Raw genomic sequence first — 16,378 nt, 5'->3', positions numbered from 1 at the left:
GAAAATAATAAAAAAGAACAAAAATCCGTCACAGGTATATCCAGCCATTTGGGTTTTATTTAGTTTCAGATTAACTAACTTGACAACCAAGAACAGCCATCACAATCGTGTCTGCCACTTTGGGAATTTTGAGGCCAGCCAGGGCTACATGAGATCACATCTCAAAAGACAAAAACAGGGCTGGAGAGATGGCTCAGCGGTTAAGAGCATTGCCTGCTCTTCCAAAGGTCCTGAGTTCAATTCCCAGCAACCACATGGTGGCTCACAACTATCTGTAATGAGGTCTGGTGCCCTCTTCTGACCTACAGGCATATACGCAGACAGAATATTGTACACATAATAAATAAATAAATAAATAAATAAATAAATAAATAAAATATTTTTTAAAAAGACAAAAATAAAACAAACCAAACTCACAAAGCAATAGGAAAAAAAAACTGGCTAAAGAGGCCTAACTTAACATTAGTGGAGCCATGATGGGCTGCAGACTAATAATACTGGGACTAGGCTCCACCCTCAAAATAACCAGGAAAAAACGCAAACTGTGACCAATCAGAATTGAGACAAACAAGTACTAGATGCTCCAGAACATTAAGAATAGCTTATATAACTTGTATATAGGTTAGAATTTTCCTTGCAGCAATGTAGTACCAATCCCTGTTTGACAAGACTGTTGCCCCACTCCTGCCCAATCAGGAGTTCAACCCCTATCTGAATCTCCTACCCTTTACCCCTTAAAAACCCTGCCATAGCTGAGCTCAGGGCTCTCCCTGATTCAACTGTTGTGTTGGAACGGATGGAGAGCCCATGTTTGAGCCTGCAATAAAGGCTCTTTGCTTTTACATAGGAACTGGGACTCTTGGTGGTCTCTGGGGGGCTCATGATGTGGGTATAACATTAGCAACAGAAAAGAAGTTTAAACACTTATTTGGGATCTAGAAAGCAATGCAAGCTGGGTGGTGTGGGCCGGAGGGTGCAGAGGAGTGGCAAGAGAATGTTGTTTTCATCACAGGTGTTCTAGAAGAACTGCAGAAGCTCAACACCAGAGACCTAGGATCCCCCAACCTGTCGGGCTAATGAAATGAAAACAATTTTTAAAATTTTTTTCTTATTTATTAAGACTTATTTATTATTAAGACTCAGCAGAAGAGGGTACCAAATCTCATTGCAGATGGTTGTGAGCCACCATGTAGTTGCTGGGAATGGAACTCAGGTCATCAGGAAGAGCAGTCAGTGCTCTTAACCGCTGAGCCATCTCTCCAGCCCCAACAGTTTTTTTTTTTTGTTGTTGTTGTTTGGTTTTTTGTTTTTTCAAGACAAAAGTTTTGGCCTCAAACTCACAGAGATCCCCTGCCTCTGCTTCCCGAGTGCTGGAATTAAAGGCCTGTGCCACCATCGCTGAGCCATGAGTACAATTTTTTTAATTTTTATTTATTATTTATTAGTTTATTATGTATTCAGTGTTCTGCTTGCATGTATCCCTGCAGGCCAGAAGAGGGCACCAGATCAGATGGATGTGAGCCACCATGTGGTTGCTGGGAATTGAACTCAGGACCTCTGGAAGGACAACAGACAGTGCTCTTAAACTCTGAGCCATCTCTCCAGCCCCATTAGTACAATTCTTAAAAGAAGAAACACAATGCTTGAGAAGTATTCAACAGCCCTAACAACCAGGGAAATGCAAATTAAAACTGCTTCTTCAGTCCCTCTCGCCCCAGTTAGAGTGGCTAGCATCAAGAAACAAATGACAAGAAATGCTGGTGGCAGTGTGAAGGAAGAAAAAAAACTATGGTCACTGATGGAGGGAGGGAAAGGCACTGTGGAGGTCTGTCAAAAATCTAAAATGTTCCAGAACCATATGGCTCGGCTACATCATCTTTGAGTCTGTATCTGAAGGGCTCTAAGCCCACAGACACATCACACAGGCGCGTGCACATCCATGTTTGCTGCTCAATTCTTCACAGCACCTAAGCAGTGGAGGGAGCCTACATGTCCATCAGTACATGGATGGGTAAAGTGTTTGGTCGGAAGCACCACCTCTTTATACAAAACCCTGGTACCCCTTTATACAAAGAGCCTGGCATATTTAGTCAGGGGCTTCACCCCAGCCCCCTGGTATTCATTTTTGGAATGTTGGGTGGAAAACTCCATTCCAAGCTTCCTCCCCTGGGAAGTTGCCTTAGTTCAAACTCCACCTCAGAGAAATCTGGCCAAATGGTTAACCCCTCCCCAGGGAAGGTCAGGAACACCCCCACAGGCTATGTAAGCTGCCCCCAGAGAATGAATGTGTGGTCTCCTCTCTTCCCCTCTCTATGTTTCCCCAGGGCCACCTGGGAGCATTCCATTAAACATGGGCATCTTTAATTCGGTCTGATTGGGATTATTTGTGTAGGCAGAGAGGCTCGTCTAAGAAAATACCAAAATACCTAACATAAAGAAAATGTGGTACATACATCCTATGGGGTTCGTGCAGCTGTAAAGACAAATGAGATACAGAAAATGGAAATATGAAAATAGGCTGGACAAAGAGGCACACACCTTTAATTCCAGCACTAGGGAGACAGAGGCAGGAGGATCTCTCTGAGTTCAAGGCCAGCCTGGTCTACATAGCTAGCTCCAGGATAGCCAGGGCTACATAGACTCTGCCCCCCCCCCCAAAACCAAAACAAATTCAAGCACACACATACACATGTGTGCTCACTCACACATACATAAATATACATGCACACACTTGTACACACACACTCATAGATACACGTGCACATGGATGTGTGCATACACACTTTCACACATACTTACATACTCACACACACACACACACACATGTGCATACAAACAGGACCTGCACTGGAGAATGTGCTAGCTCTGTCTCCCTTCAAGGTGACCATTGGACTCAGACTTTGCCTCGGGTGAACCTAGGGTTTCTAGTTTGGGGAAGTCTCCCCAACAGGGATGGCACATACTTTAAGTAAAATACAAGCCAAGGGAAAATCCTAATATAAATTACAAGTTTTTTGGGTTTTGTACTCAATGGTACTAAAATATACATATAAAATCTGTGGGGGTAGGCGAAAACCAGTTTTTAAAACAGAAAAATATGAACTGCCTTAATTATTTATATTAGAAAAAAAAATCAGGGCTATAGCCTGGAGAGCTGGGTCAGTAATTAAAGCACTTACCACGTAAGCAAGCAGTAGGGCTGGAATCCGGATCTCCAGAAGCCAAGCAAATGCTATTTCAGGTGTGGTGACCACCCGGATTGCAGCCTCGGAAGGGGAACCTGGAGTAAGCTGGTTATCGAGAGCAGCCATATCCATTAGCTCTAGGTTTGACTGAGAGATCCTGCCTCAAAGGTGGTGGAAGATTGAGTGAAGACTCAGTAATAGCAGTCTAACAAGTGTGGTCAAGGGAAGATGCAGGTCAACCTTCCTCACTAGCTTAGAGGAAAAAGCAGAAAAAACCAAAACAAGCAATAAAAAGGATCTATCCTTGCTAATCTGAGGTTTCAATCTGGTTTACATTTCAGATTTTTAGCCCATTTACAATTTTAACTGGGCATGGTTGTTCATTCCTATAGTCCCAGCTCTCAGGATGCAGGCTGGAGGATTTCAGCAAATACCAGGCCAGCTGGGGCTACACGGAGAGACTCTGTCTCCAAACAAACAAAATAAACCAAGGAAAGAAATTTAAGAAGGAAAATGATGTGATTGTTTCAATGGAAATGAAAAAGCACTCTGTAAAATTCAGTATGTACTCATTTCCTAGAAGACCAGGAACACACAGGTACTGCTTTAACCCGATCAGAGTACACGGAAACACACAGTAAGCTAAGCCACCACAGAGGAAATGTTTATGTGCGTTCTCTCTGGGTCTGGCAGGATGAGCATGCACACTCACACTGGCTCCTCCTCACACTGTACAGGAGAGCCAGCAAGACCAGGACAGCAAGGGCAAGAGGCCAGGCAGGTGAGACTCGTGAAAGGAGAAGGCAGAAGAGAGCACCGTACTGCGACGAGATGATCAAATATATGCATCAAAACTGCAGATTTACAGACGAATTATGAAAAGAAAAGACAGTATTTTGATACAATCAATATTTCCTAGACAGAACACCAATAAATGCAAAATGAAATTTGTACAATATGAAATACTTCGGAAAGTATTAGGCAAAGGGTATAAGAGGGCTCTACTCCCTTGTTAATATGAGAGATCTTAGAGAAGATTAAACAAAAGATAAATACAATACAGAAGAATTAGAAGACACAATATCGTGAAAATATTGACTTTTCTCACAGTAACTTCAGATCAGTACAATCCCAACGGTTGCCTGTCTGGTCTGAAAATGCAAAGGATTAAAACCAGCCACAATATTAAAAAAGAATACTGCTTATTTATTGATTTACTTTTATTTTTGTATGTGTGTGTGTGTGTGTGTGTGTGTGTGTGTGTGTGTGTGTGTGCGTGCCTGCATGAGCTCAGGTGCATCATGTGCGTGCAGTACCTAAGGAGGCCAGAAGAGGGTGTTGCATTCCCTGGTACCGGTGTTACAGGAGGTTGTGGGCTGCCTGATGTGGGTACTTCGAACCAAACCCAGGTCTTCTGCAAGAGCAGTAAGTGCTCATAACAGCTGAGTCATCCCTCCAACCCCAGCCACAATATTCTTCAAAAAGAACAAGGTAGAAAAACTTGTTCCCCTAGATTAAAGACTGATTATAAAACCTGTAACACTTCAGTGTGATGTTGGAGCTGCTGTAGACAAAAACAAAAGCAGATGAGATGCCTCCGGAATGGATCCCATGTGTACAAGGACATCTGATACATGAGAGAGTAATGACCAAGAATTAGTGGGAAAGGCTAGTGCCAGGACAATGGGACAACCCCAGAGGAATTGTTGAAAGCCCAGCCCTTTACACAGTATTCACTCCAGAAGCACTCTGATTCAACCTGTAAAAGGCCAAACTGTAATTACAGTAACATCAAAACTTCAGTTTCATCGAAAATATATCACAAGTGGGGTAGAGGCAGCACAGAGTGAGAGACGCTACTCAAACAGAGGCACCTTTTGGAGACCGCCATCCGGGACGTGAAGGGGCTCGAACCATTCGGTAACAAAAGAATGAACCACAGAGAAAGAGGTGAGTGATTTCAACAGCACTATTTTTACAGTGTCTATGTAAAATGTCCCGTACGTTCATGTGTTTGGAAACCTCCTCCAGTTGGAAGCATTGTTTTGGAGGTTGTAGAAGTACTGGGATGGAGGGCCTAGGTCCTGACACAGGTCACACAGGGTAGGTCTTCAGGGCGACAGCTTAGCTCTGCTTCCAGATCCCACAAGATGTACACAGGTCACTTAGCAAACTTCTGCTGCCGTGGGTGGGGCTACCCCAACTGCTCCACCTTCCCTACCACCACAGACTGGCAGCCCCTAAGTCAGGGGCCCGCAAGAACTTTCATGCAATGCAAGCTGGTACAACCAACTTGAATATGAGTTTGGTTTATACATAGAAGAGTTGCCTTTACTTTGACGGTAGGTAGCTCAGTGTTTACTGGATGTGCTGGCTCGCTTTAGGACAACTTGACACAAGCTAGAGTCATCGGAGAGGAGGGAGTCTCAGCTGAGAAAATGCCGCCCTAAGATCAGGCTGTAGGCAAGTCTGTAGGGCATTTCCTTAACCAGTGATTGCTATGGCAGGGCTCAGCCCATTGTGGGCTGGTGGTAATGGGTTCTAAAAGAAAGCAGGCCAACGGGCTGGAGAGATGGCTCAGTGGTTAAGAGCATTGCCTGCTCTTCCAAAGGTCCCTGAGTTCAATTCCCAGCAACCACATGGTGGCTCACAACCATCTGTAATGAGGTCTGGTGCCCTCTTCTGGCCTGCAGGCATACACACAAACAGAATGTTGAATACATAATAAGTATATAAATAAATATTAAAAAAAAAAAAAAAGAAAGCAGGCTGAGCAAACAACCGGAGCAAGCCAGTAAGCAGCACCCCTCCGTGGCCTCTGCATCAGCTTCTGCCTCCAGGTTCCTGCCCTGCTTTTGATTCTTTTAATGATGAACTATTACATGGAACTGTGAGTGAAATAAACCCTTTCCTCCTCAAGTTGCTCTTGGTCATGGGGTTTCATCATGGAAATAACCTGTCGTGAAGAGGTGAGATGAAAACTTAGTTCAGACTGACTTCATCAACCTGGATTAAGACTTCAGGGAGGGGGCTGGAAAAATGGCTCGGAGGTTAAGAACACTGGCTGCTCTTCCAGAGGACCTGGGTTCAATTCTCAGCACCCACATGGCAGCTCACAACTGTCTATAACTCCAGTTCCAAGGGATTGCACACCCTTACACAGACATACGTGCAAGCAAAAAACCAATACACATAAAACAAAATAAATAAATAAAAATACAAGACTTCAGAAAGTCTGATACCAGGCAGTATTGCCAGTATATTGAAACAGCATAATTTGGGGGAAAAAAGGTTCCTTGTGTAATATAATCCTCATTGCACAAGAAAGCATAATTACATCAAAATCAACTCAGGTATATGCCATTTCTTTCAAGAAGATGGAGATAGGCTACCAGATAGGCTACCTGTGTATACTAACTTAAGGGCCTAGGGCAGGATCTGGCTTGGTATTGGCCGTACAGATGATATAGAGGTCATTTGAGCTGTTAGCCATCTCTGATCCTGTTGTGAGAGCCTGGGGGAGCCCCTGGCTACACAGATAATGTAAGGATCGTTTAGACTATTAGGTTGTGGGAGCCTGGGGAGCCCCTGGCTGTAAGGGTCATTTAGGTTACTAGGCACCTCCAGTCCTGGTTATAGGAGCTTGATATGGGCTGGCATTATGCAGACCACCATGCTGTCCATCACTTCCTGAAACTGGAATTAAGGATGGCTGTGCGCTACCATGTGGGTGCTGGGACTTGAACAGGGGTCCTCTCCAAGAGCAGTTGAGCTATCTCTCTAGCCTGAAATGTTGTTCTTCAAAGTTTGTATGATCAATAATTTTCTTTTACTTCAATGGTATTTTGCATATGGCTGGAGAATTATTACTAAAGTATATTATTTGAACTATACAGTAAATGCACTAACAGTTTCAAGCAAAAGCACCCACAAGTCAGAAAGGCAAGACTCTCACATTTAAAACTGAAGCCTTTCCACACTGCAGAAGTCAGATGGATATTAGACCAAACAAATGGGATCCAAATGTTCCTCATTAATAATCTACTAATGTTGGAAAATACCCTTGTAGCAGTACAAAGCACAAAACATTTAACCGTGATATTTGGTAGATAACAGTTAGGTGACATTTGACTTCTATGATAGACTCAAGATGAAAGAGGGCTGGGACTTTCCCAACACTACACTGTGAGGATGAAGTGACAGTATTTGTTTTTATTGAATAATGTGAAGATGTAACTTTGTTGCCATTTCAGGACCTGGACAGTCACTGAACTTAATTTCTGTTTTACCATCCAACACGCCCTTCCTATTTTGCTGTATTATATCTATATGGGTTATTTTGGATTAGGGTGTTATGGGTGGGGGAGTGTGACCCAGTAAGCCACCAGGAAACAATTTCAAAGCTCAAAATAATAGTGAGCAAGGGAACCAAAAGTTGACTTCTAGATGCAGACTCAGTAGCTAATTTAATTCATTATAACTCTCTAAGTAGGCAGATTCAGGCCTGCAACCCCAGGACTTGGGAGATAGAGGAAAAGAGGCTTAGGAAATCAAAGTTATCTTTAGTAACAAGTCGAAGCTAGCTTTGGCTACAGAAGACCATATCTCAAAAGATCATATAACATCACAAGAGACAAAGTAAAGATTGCCAAGGTCATGTTTAAGTAGGTAAAGTCGAGTAATAGGAATTACAGGAATCACAGGCTGGCCTGCAACTCGCTGTGTAGCCCAAATTGGCCTCAGCCTCGCTGCAACCTTCCTGCCTGTGCCTCTCGAGTGCTGGGATTACAGGTGTGGACTACCACAGCCAGCGACGATGTTTATTACATTTTACAAGGATGAAGCTTTAAAGTATAAAAGAGTGTGATGCTTGATAAAATCAGCAATGGGAGGGGGACAAGGAAGAAAGCGATGGGTGGACGCATGATTCTAAGTCAACGCGCGAAGAGCAGAAGGGAGAGCGGGTGTGGTGGCTGTGACTGTAACCTCAGCAACCAGAAGGCCCAGGCAGCAACAACAAGGACTTCAAGGCTAGCATGGGCTAAGAGTAGGCTGGTGTCTCCAAAACACATACACACAAAGGAAAGGAAGGAAGGGATGAAGGGAGGGGAGGAGGAAAGAGAGGGAGGGGTTCTACACATGAGGAATGAATGTAGTTTGTCCAGGAGGCAGAAAAATGAGGCTGGTAAGAGGGAAGAGCTCAAACTGAGATTTTTAGATTTTCAGAGCTCTCTCTCCTCATCTCTCTCCTCTCCCTCCCTCCCTCCTGGAACCAGCTCTGTATTCCAGGCTGGTCTCTAACTCACAGATCCACCTGCCTCTGCCTCCAGAGTGCTGGTATTAAAGACGTGCTCCATCACTGCCTGGCATTAAAAAACAAAATTAAAATATGTATTATACATGTCTTGATAGAAGTAATTTCAAACAAATTAATATATGGAAAATAGAAATGTTTTATTATACTTCACTTCTCTTTTTGACCTTAATACCAGGTACAAAGTACGTTTTAGTTTATAGACAACAGAACATATTTCATTTCAAGCATCCACTAATACTAACTTCCTCTCGCACACAGGCGGTACTGAATCAAACCCTTCTTAGCGGTGCCACGTCAGCGCTCTTCTGTTGTTCTAAACGCACGTTCCCAGAGTCTTGCTCTTACTGATCTTACTGTATGGAGGCGTCTATGATGCTCTCAGATGGGAACAAATCTGTCTCCACCTTCAGAGGCAAGTAACCACGCTTTCATCTCTGGGCTTGAAGTTTATGGGCAAGACTTAGCTCCGTAGGTATGGACAGAAACACAGATCTGACAGGTGACATCGGCATCAGGACTGAATGTACCAGGACTACAGACCACTGCAAGAGAAAATGCAGGCCGTCCGTCAGTCACTATAGTTCACATATCAACAATACAAAAGCATTTTCAATATTACACCTTTTTATATAGGATACCTATCCCTATTTAGCCAATTAAGTTGTGAAGATTACCTCAAATTTTGTAATGTGATAATCTTAAAAATGGGAGTGTTGTGGAATATTACTTTGATTATGTGTTATATTTATGTTGCAGAATGTTACTTTAACTATGTAAAGGTGTGTTACACTTGTTTATGTTGCAGAATGTTACCTTAACTATGTAAAGGTGTGTTACATTTGTTTATGCTGCATTTGTTTAACAATGTAAAGCTATATTGCTCTGCCTGTCTAAGGCATCTGATTGGTATAATAAAAAGCTGAATGGCCAATAGCTAGGCAGTAGAGGGATAGGTGGAGTTGGTGGGCAGAGAGAATAAGTAGGAGGAGGAATCCAGGCTCTGGAGAGAATAAAAGAAGAGACCGAGGGAGAAAGAAGACGCCTGGGACCAGCCAGCCGGGCAGTCTCCAGCCAGTCAGACATGGAGTAGGACACACAGAATGAAAGAAAGGTAAAAAGCCCTGAGGCAAAACCATAGATGAAGAGAAACAGGTTATAATAAGTTAAAAGAGGTCATGGGACGAGCATCAGATAAGGCTGAGTTCTCATAACTAACGATAAGTCTGCGCGTCATCATTTGGGGGCTGGTGGTCTCAGAAAGCCTGTTACAGGCAAGAGTCTATAAATACTGTGTTTTTATCAGTCTTTGCCGTCTCAGTGCCTCATTTATAAGTGCCTGCCTGCAGTTTGTACCTCGTGTCCTAGCTTTGTGCTTCCCAGGCAGGACCATTCGGCTGTCCTGCACAGAACTGTATTGTATGTCAGAACACTATGGAAATGCTTTGCCAACTAAGAGACAACAGTACAAAAAATATGCATTGGGATTTAGAAATGTGGGCTTTCAAGGTTTTTTACTTCTCTTTTCTATGAAAGGATCAATGAGAAGATCCAGTTCAATAACCCTTGTGGGTTGTCCACCTTTTCTCTGGAACATACAGACATTTAGGAATTTATATTGTATAATTACCGCAACAGCTAGCACAATTGGTGTGCAGACCTTCGTTCTTCCCAAAGCCTGGCCGACAGTTATCTATGCGCACTACTTGAAAACTGTGGTCCACAAAGTGCATCGCTGGTATACTTTTATTAACGTGATGGTGCAAAATGTATGCCTGGCTCCGGAAAAACTCTTCTATCCGATCTCTTGCCTGAGATTTAGAAATACCAGAGAAAACTACAATTACTAATTCAATAATCAAAGTCCTCATGAATCACAGGCCATAAAATGTAGCAGAAATATTTCTTGCTCATGCATTAAATGAAATCCTGAAAAATCTATGTTAAAACCTAGAGTGAATCTTGCTTTGACTTCACTAATTACCGTTAATTTATACAGGAAGTGGTTAAGGAAAACAGTTATAAAAACTTGTTTTAGGAATGGCTCAGGTGGCCAAGCACTTCCCTTGCCTGTAATCCCAGTGCTGGGGAGGTGGAGGCAGGAGAATTCCTGGGGTGTGCTAGACAGACAGTCTAGCCTAACTAAGAAGAGACCCTGTCTCAAAGGAGGAGAGTGTTCCTGAGACTGACAGAAAAGTGGTACTGTAGCCTACACACGCCCCATGGACTTACACACACACATACACGCACACACACACACACACACACACACACACACAGGCTTGCTTTGATTTATTTATAATAGTTTTTTCATACATAAATTAAGCATGATCTCTAACTTTCTAAGTCACGATGGAGAGATGGCACAGCAGTTAAGGGTATGTTCTTCCAGGGGATCTAGGTTCAATTCGTAGCATCCACATGGCAGTTCACAACTGCCTGTAACTCCAATTCCAGATGATCCTACGACTTTCCCTGGCCTTCTCAGGCACTAGGCATGTATATGACACACACACATACATGCAGGCCAAAACTAATGTACACAAAATACACAAATAAAATTTTAAAAGATCAAAGCAAAATAGAAATCAAGGCTTTAATTAGCATTACAACTAATTGTGTGATTCTGGCTCTGGGACATGTTGTAATAATGACTAAGCCTAAAAGAGGACTTCTTAGATCACACTATAAGTACACTATAGGTATAGGGAACACGACAGAATGAAGACACTTTTTGGCTGTTCTTGTTTTCAAGACAAGGCTTCCCTGTGTAGACCTGGCTGTCCTGGAACTCAACTCTGCAGCCTGCCTGCCTCTGTCTTCTGAGTGCTGGGATTAAAGTGCATACCACCACCACTGGGTCACAAACATAATTTTAAAAATTTAGAAGGAATAAATTTAAATCATTCTTTAAAAAGCTTGAGCAGGCACACGCCTTTAATCCCAGCACTCGGGAGGCAGAGGCAGGTAGATCTCTGTGAGTTTGAGGCCAGGCTGGTCTACAGAGCAAGTTCCAGGACAGGCACCAAAGCTACAGAGAAACCCTGTCTTGAAAAACCAAAACCAAACCAAACCAAACAAACAACAACAACAACAACAAAAAAAACTTGAGCAGTAGTGTTGTGTTTCATATGTGTGTATATGTATACATGTATTGTGTGCAAATGAGTACCACATATGCATATGTGGGTGCGTGCATACCATGGTTTGCATGTGGAAGTCAGAGGACATCCTGAGATGGATTCTTTAAGAATGTTTTTCTTTTGACATAGGTTTTCATGTAGCCCAGACTGGACTTGAACTCCTACTAATAAGACAAAGCATTTACCAAAATCTTTCTAGGTCACTCAAGGGCTTTCCCATCAGGATGTGGGCTCACCTTGAGGATGTTGCGGTTAGTGGCATCTTCACAGTCGGAAGAGTTGTTGCACACACTTTTCCAGCCTGGTGCAAAAGGATTCACTGGAGAGAAAAACAGGACAGGTACACACCAGCTTCTAAAGAGTGTCACACACTCCAGTAAAGCCCCACATGCTTTGGTTGGTATGCAGACATATGTGCGTTAAAGCCAGCTCTAACCAGAATAGTAAGGTTAGGCACACAGTTTGAATAGCATGCACTGTGACTTTACTCCATCTGGGGGCTAGTGGGAGTAACTACAAGATGAGAATGGAAATAGATTGGGTTTGGGTATTCCCTCTCAAGTCATCAAGAATAAAAAACAATAAAATGTCTTTCCTAAAATTGCATAGTTAAAGGTTATGTTAATAAAATGATACTGACTTAAAACCATAAATACTGTATTTGGAGGCAAACAGCTGGTCTGCTGACGTTTAAAGCACAAGCAGCCATTAGTGTATATTAGTGATTAGCAAACATTTCAAACCTGTCATTTATGAGACCTCTCGCATTTACATGACAGTTAATTTTACAATCTTATCATGGTTTTCGACTAAAGTTATACAATCAATGTAAAACTGTTTCACCTTGAAAGGCTATGAATAGCTCATACACGAAGTCGCCCTCCGGAATTTTAACAGAATGGCACTTGTATGATGGTTCTATGACATGGCACAACAAATCAGAGATTAAATTATCCAGGATTTTCTTTAGCACTCGAAAGAGCAGGTCATTATATCTTCCTACACACGATTTCGTGGTAAAACGCACAGCCATATGATAAGAATAATCAGGCTCCCGATAGGCTTTGGGAAAAGGTGAGAAGAAAAACAATTGTGCCTTGCGTTAATCTCTGCTATTAAAAAAAAAATCAAAAACATGTAATATCAAACATCATTAATCTTTCAAGTCAGCTTAGGAATTTTACTTATCTAATAGAATACTCCATAAGTCTGTTTACAAAATACATATAACTAATAATTTTAATGAAAAAAGTCATTGTCATCTGGTATCTACCTACTTAGGACAACTGGCCTCTGTGGGGTGGCAATACGGGCAAGTTAAGAGTATCGAGAACACATTGGAGCTGGAGACACAGCTCAATAGTTAAGAGCTGAGGGGTCAGCACCCACAGCAGATGGCTCCTACCTGCTTATAACTCCATCTCCAGGCCGGCACATGCCCGCTCTCTCTCTCTCTGCGACTCTGCCGGTCCCTGCACTCACAGGCACGTAACCCACACATACAATATACATAATAAATCTTAAAATGTAAGAATGTTTCTGGGGAACTGGGGAGATGGCTCATGTGCTTATACAATTATCATATTATAATTAAATATATTATTACCAAAGATCATAAAGTCATATCTCTTCTTTATTGTAGTTTCCTCTTGGGTTTCTGCTTTGATAGTCTTATAGGAAAGAGTACACGTGTAAAGTCCAGATAATGACTCTATAAAATCTTTCACCACCAGTTTTCCTGTGTTTGTTATATTTATTTGGCGATTCCCTAATCAGAAAGAGGAAATTACTTGGTTATTTAACAGGTAACTTAATCATTATTCAGTAAACTCAGGACTGTAAACAAACATGCCAAAAAATAAAATTAACTATTTCAACTTCAAGAACCCAATAAAAAATTAAAACAGGGTCTCACTGTATAGCCCCTGACTGGCCTTGAACTTAGAGATCTGCCTGCCTCTGCCTTCTGAGTGCTGGAATTAAGGGAGTGTGCCACCACACCCAGTAACCCAGAAAAAAAAAACCCTTAATTGTCATATTACTCTATGGAAACGCTACATAAGCTGGGTACTCTTTTGAAATCTTTGTTAATTTATTTCTTGGTATCTAGTTTTGACAGATTCACGTCAGTAATTCAGTAAATTTATATATGTATGTATACATATATATTTACATAAGACAAATGAATAATGCTGATATCCTAAGGTATCCTTCTAAGATGAAAAATTACATACTGAATCTCTCATATCACTGGCGTTTCATGGGTAAACCTCAGTGCTTATGAAAACTGTTGAATAGCTTTGGGAAGTGGGGCACAAAATCACTGCCTGAGCATAGCAGGACAGCTCAGTGGAAGAGCGCCTAAGAGGCTGACTCTGGACTCAATTCCAAGCACTAGGAAAAAAAATAATAAAAAACTATCTCTTTGGTTAGTTCAGGCTACCTTCAAACTTGTAATCCTCCTGTCTCAGCCTCTTGAGTGTTTTGCTCACAGGCCTGTGCCATCCTTTGGATCTGCTTTAGTTTTTGCATAGGAAGAACTTAAGTCATAGAGTCAAAAAAATAACAACTTACCTAAATGTTGAGCAAATTTAATTATAGTTAAAATTAAATTTATTGGAGCTGGAAAGTGTTCAAGAGCATTTATTTCAGAGAACCTGGCTTCTATTCCCAGCCATCTACATGGTGGTTCACAACCATTAGTAAACTCTAGTTCCATGGGATCCAATACCCTCTTCTGAGCTTCGAGGGCATCAGGCATGCATGTAGTGTACATTCATGCATGTAGGCAAAAAAAAATACACATAAAAATAAATTTGATAAATGTTTAGAATTTGTTCTTTTCAACAATGACAGCACTTTTAAAAACAATGTTCACATCATTAAAATATATTAAAATAATTTACCTTGTAATTTGTTTTCATTTGGCCCAATCCATAAGTAGGCGGGGTCCACTATTTCTTTATTAGCACGATTAATATCCATACAAATAAGGACAGGGCTTTTATGATGTAACTTTACGTATATTTTCACTGTGACAAAACAAATTTTTGCAGTAACTATATTATACCACAAAAGAAACACACTCCTATTTATTTGTCCCAATAATACCAATTAATTCTTTCTGGATTTCAGTACTTAAAAAGTGGTCAGAACATGTTGGATGCTAGTTGTCATTCAGAATGAAGTCATTTTTGCTTCTCATGGTAAGCCTTTAAACCATACCTTGTCGGGATATATAAATTGTGTATATTATTTATAATATATATAAAAATATATGAACAATATATTTATATATTCTGTGATAATCCATTAAAATGTAAGTGCCTTACAACGTACACATTCATAAATAGCTCCAATAATTGTTTGAAGGGATCGTGGAGTTAATGTTCAGAGGATATGAGCTTGACTGATAAACTATTTCAAAACTGAAAATTTGGTATTTTCCTTGCGCTTCCTGTTGTCCCACGACGAGGAAGGTGTTCTGTCGAGATCTCCACTGACTCAGTTGGTGGAAGCTGCGACAGTACGTGATCTCGAGATATTTCAGGCCCAATCATTGCCAGGGTCTGAATCTATAAAGGCTATCGTACAATTCGGTGTAGTTGTGGTGTTGGGAAGGGAAAGGCCTTAAATGTAGAAATGGTCTATACACAACACAGTGAAGTGGCTCAAAGTTATCGCAAAATAGCTGGCTCACTAATGTTTCCTGAAGAGTGTAGGAAAGTTAAACTACAAAGGGTAACACTGGAGCAGGAGCTTGATGAGTAGCGCTGGTTGATACACAAGGAGAGAAGAGCCTTCCAGAAGGACGTCCACCCTGCTAAGTGGTTTTCCCCGTTACAAAGCAGGAGTATTTGGAAGAGAGGTGATTAGATCCCCAGAACTACGATGGAGACTGGGACATAAGACTAGCGTTGCTTTGAGGACGAAATGTTGCAAACTCCCGAAACTGCAGAATTCAGAGCAGACGTCACACCGGCTCGCTCCCTTTCCCCTCCAGGGCAGAACCTAAGCAGGTGCACGGCATCCCCAGCTCTGGGGACAGGCCTTGCGTGGGAAGAGGCACTTATTACCTGGCTGTTCTATCGTGCCGTACACAAAGCCTTTCTTACTGAATAAGGAAGAACGTTGCGTTCCAACTGCGGAGGAAAGAAAACCTCTGAGTTATTAGTGTTTAGAGGACCCAGGGTTCCGCAGGGAGCAGGCGAAGGGAGGCGCGGAAGAGGTGGGACGTGGGAGGAGCCTGCGGGCCAAGCCCCACCTCCTACGAGAGACCAGAGCACCGCGGAGAAGAGGGCCCACGCGCGCATCACGGCTCAGGCACTAGCGGAGACAGCTGGGCTTCCTCCTACCTCAGGCCGGGCCCAACGCCTCCCCATCGCTCCTCTACAGAGCGAAGCAAACCGCCGAGGGCATTTCCCCCTACCGGTCCGTGGCTACCACGGGGGCGGCTGCGCCCGAGAGCGCCTGCGTGTTCCGGCTCGGCGCGAGGGGCGGGGCGAGCGCGCGGAAGGGGAGCCCCGCCTCCCGGCGCCTGCGCAGTCGCAGAGCGCTGCCGCCGCCGAGCGTTTAGCACCTCGCCTGGGGTGCCATGTTCCTGCGCTCTAGCTCTCCTCGGCACGGCCGTGTGAAGAGCGGGTAGAGGAAACGAGCTCAAGATTTCCTCAGACGAGGGGTTGAAGAAACCGATGGGAGAACACAGTGGGTCCCTAGGACCTTGCTGGCGCCGAGTA

At 42.7% G+C, this 16,378-nt stretch overlaps 1 protein-coding gene across 3 annotated transcripts; it reads right to left on the bottom strand.

Moving 5' to 3' along the window:
- Window positions 1-8,735: 8,735 nt before the first annotated feature.
- Window positions 8,736-16,118, bottom strand: LOC121442470 (zona pellucida-binding protein 2). 3 transcript variants are annotated; one of them, XM_041644055.1, is made up of 8 exons: window positions 15,907-16,118; window positions 15,719-15,784; window positions 14,549-14,674; window positions 13,249-13,410; window positions 12,486-12,704; window positions 11,879-11,961; window positions 10,130-10,310; window positions 8,736-9,044 (listed from the first exon to the last, which is right to left on the bottom strand). In XM_041644055.1, exons 1-8 carry the CDS (start codon window positions 15,953-15,955, stop codon window positions 8,950-8,952), a joined length of 981 nt encoding a protein of 326 aa, XP_041499989.1. In that variant the 5' UTR covers window positions 15,956-16,118; the 3' UTR covers window positions 8,736-8,949. The 3 variants fall into 3 exon arrangements, with proteins under 3 accessions (XP_041499989.1, XP_041499991.1, XP_041499990.1); XM_041644057.1 differs by lacking the exons at window positions 15,719-15,784; window positions 15,907-16,118 and adding an exon at window positions 14,975-15,135; XM_041644056.1 differs by lacking the exons at window positions 15,719-15,784; window positions 15,907-16,118 and adding an exon at window positions 14,982-15,135.
- Between the last annotated feature and the right edge of the window lie 260 nt (window positions 16,119-16,378).

This window comes from Microtus oregoni, unplaced genomic scaffold (genome assembly GCF_018167655.1).
Source record: "Microtus oregoni isolate MIOR12 unplaced genomic scaffold, Mior012 000091F_ref0000469, whole genome shotgun sequence".
NCBI classification, from domain to species: Eukaryota; Metazoa; Chordata; class Mammalia; order Rodentia; family Cricetidae; genus Microtus; species Microtus oregoni.
Note: the sequence above shows the minus strand (reverse complement) of the source record. Positions and strands in the feature narration are given on the sequence as shown.

What these genes read in the sequence shown, in the direction of transcription:
- LOC121442470 (XM_041644055.1), bottom strand. Translation starts at nt 15,955, where the DNA reads ATGCGCGCGTGGGCCCTCTTCTCCGCGGTGCTCTGGTCTCTCGTAGGA. An exon ending in AAATGAAAACAAATTACAAG is followed by an intron (nt 13,411 to 14,548) that starts GTAAATTATTTT and finishes CTTTCTGATTAG; the next exon opens with GGAATCGCCAAATAAATATA. An exon ending in CAATTGTGCTAGCTGTTGCG is followed by an intron (nt 9,045 to 10,129) that starts GTAATTATACAA and finishes TTTCTCTTGCAG; the next exon opens with TGGTCTGTAGTCCTGGTACA.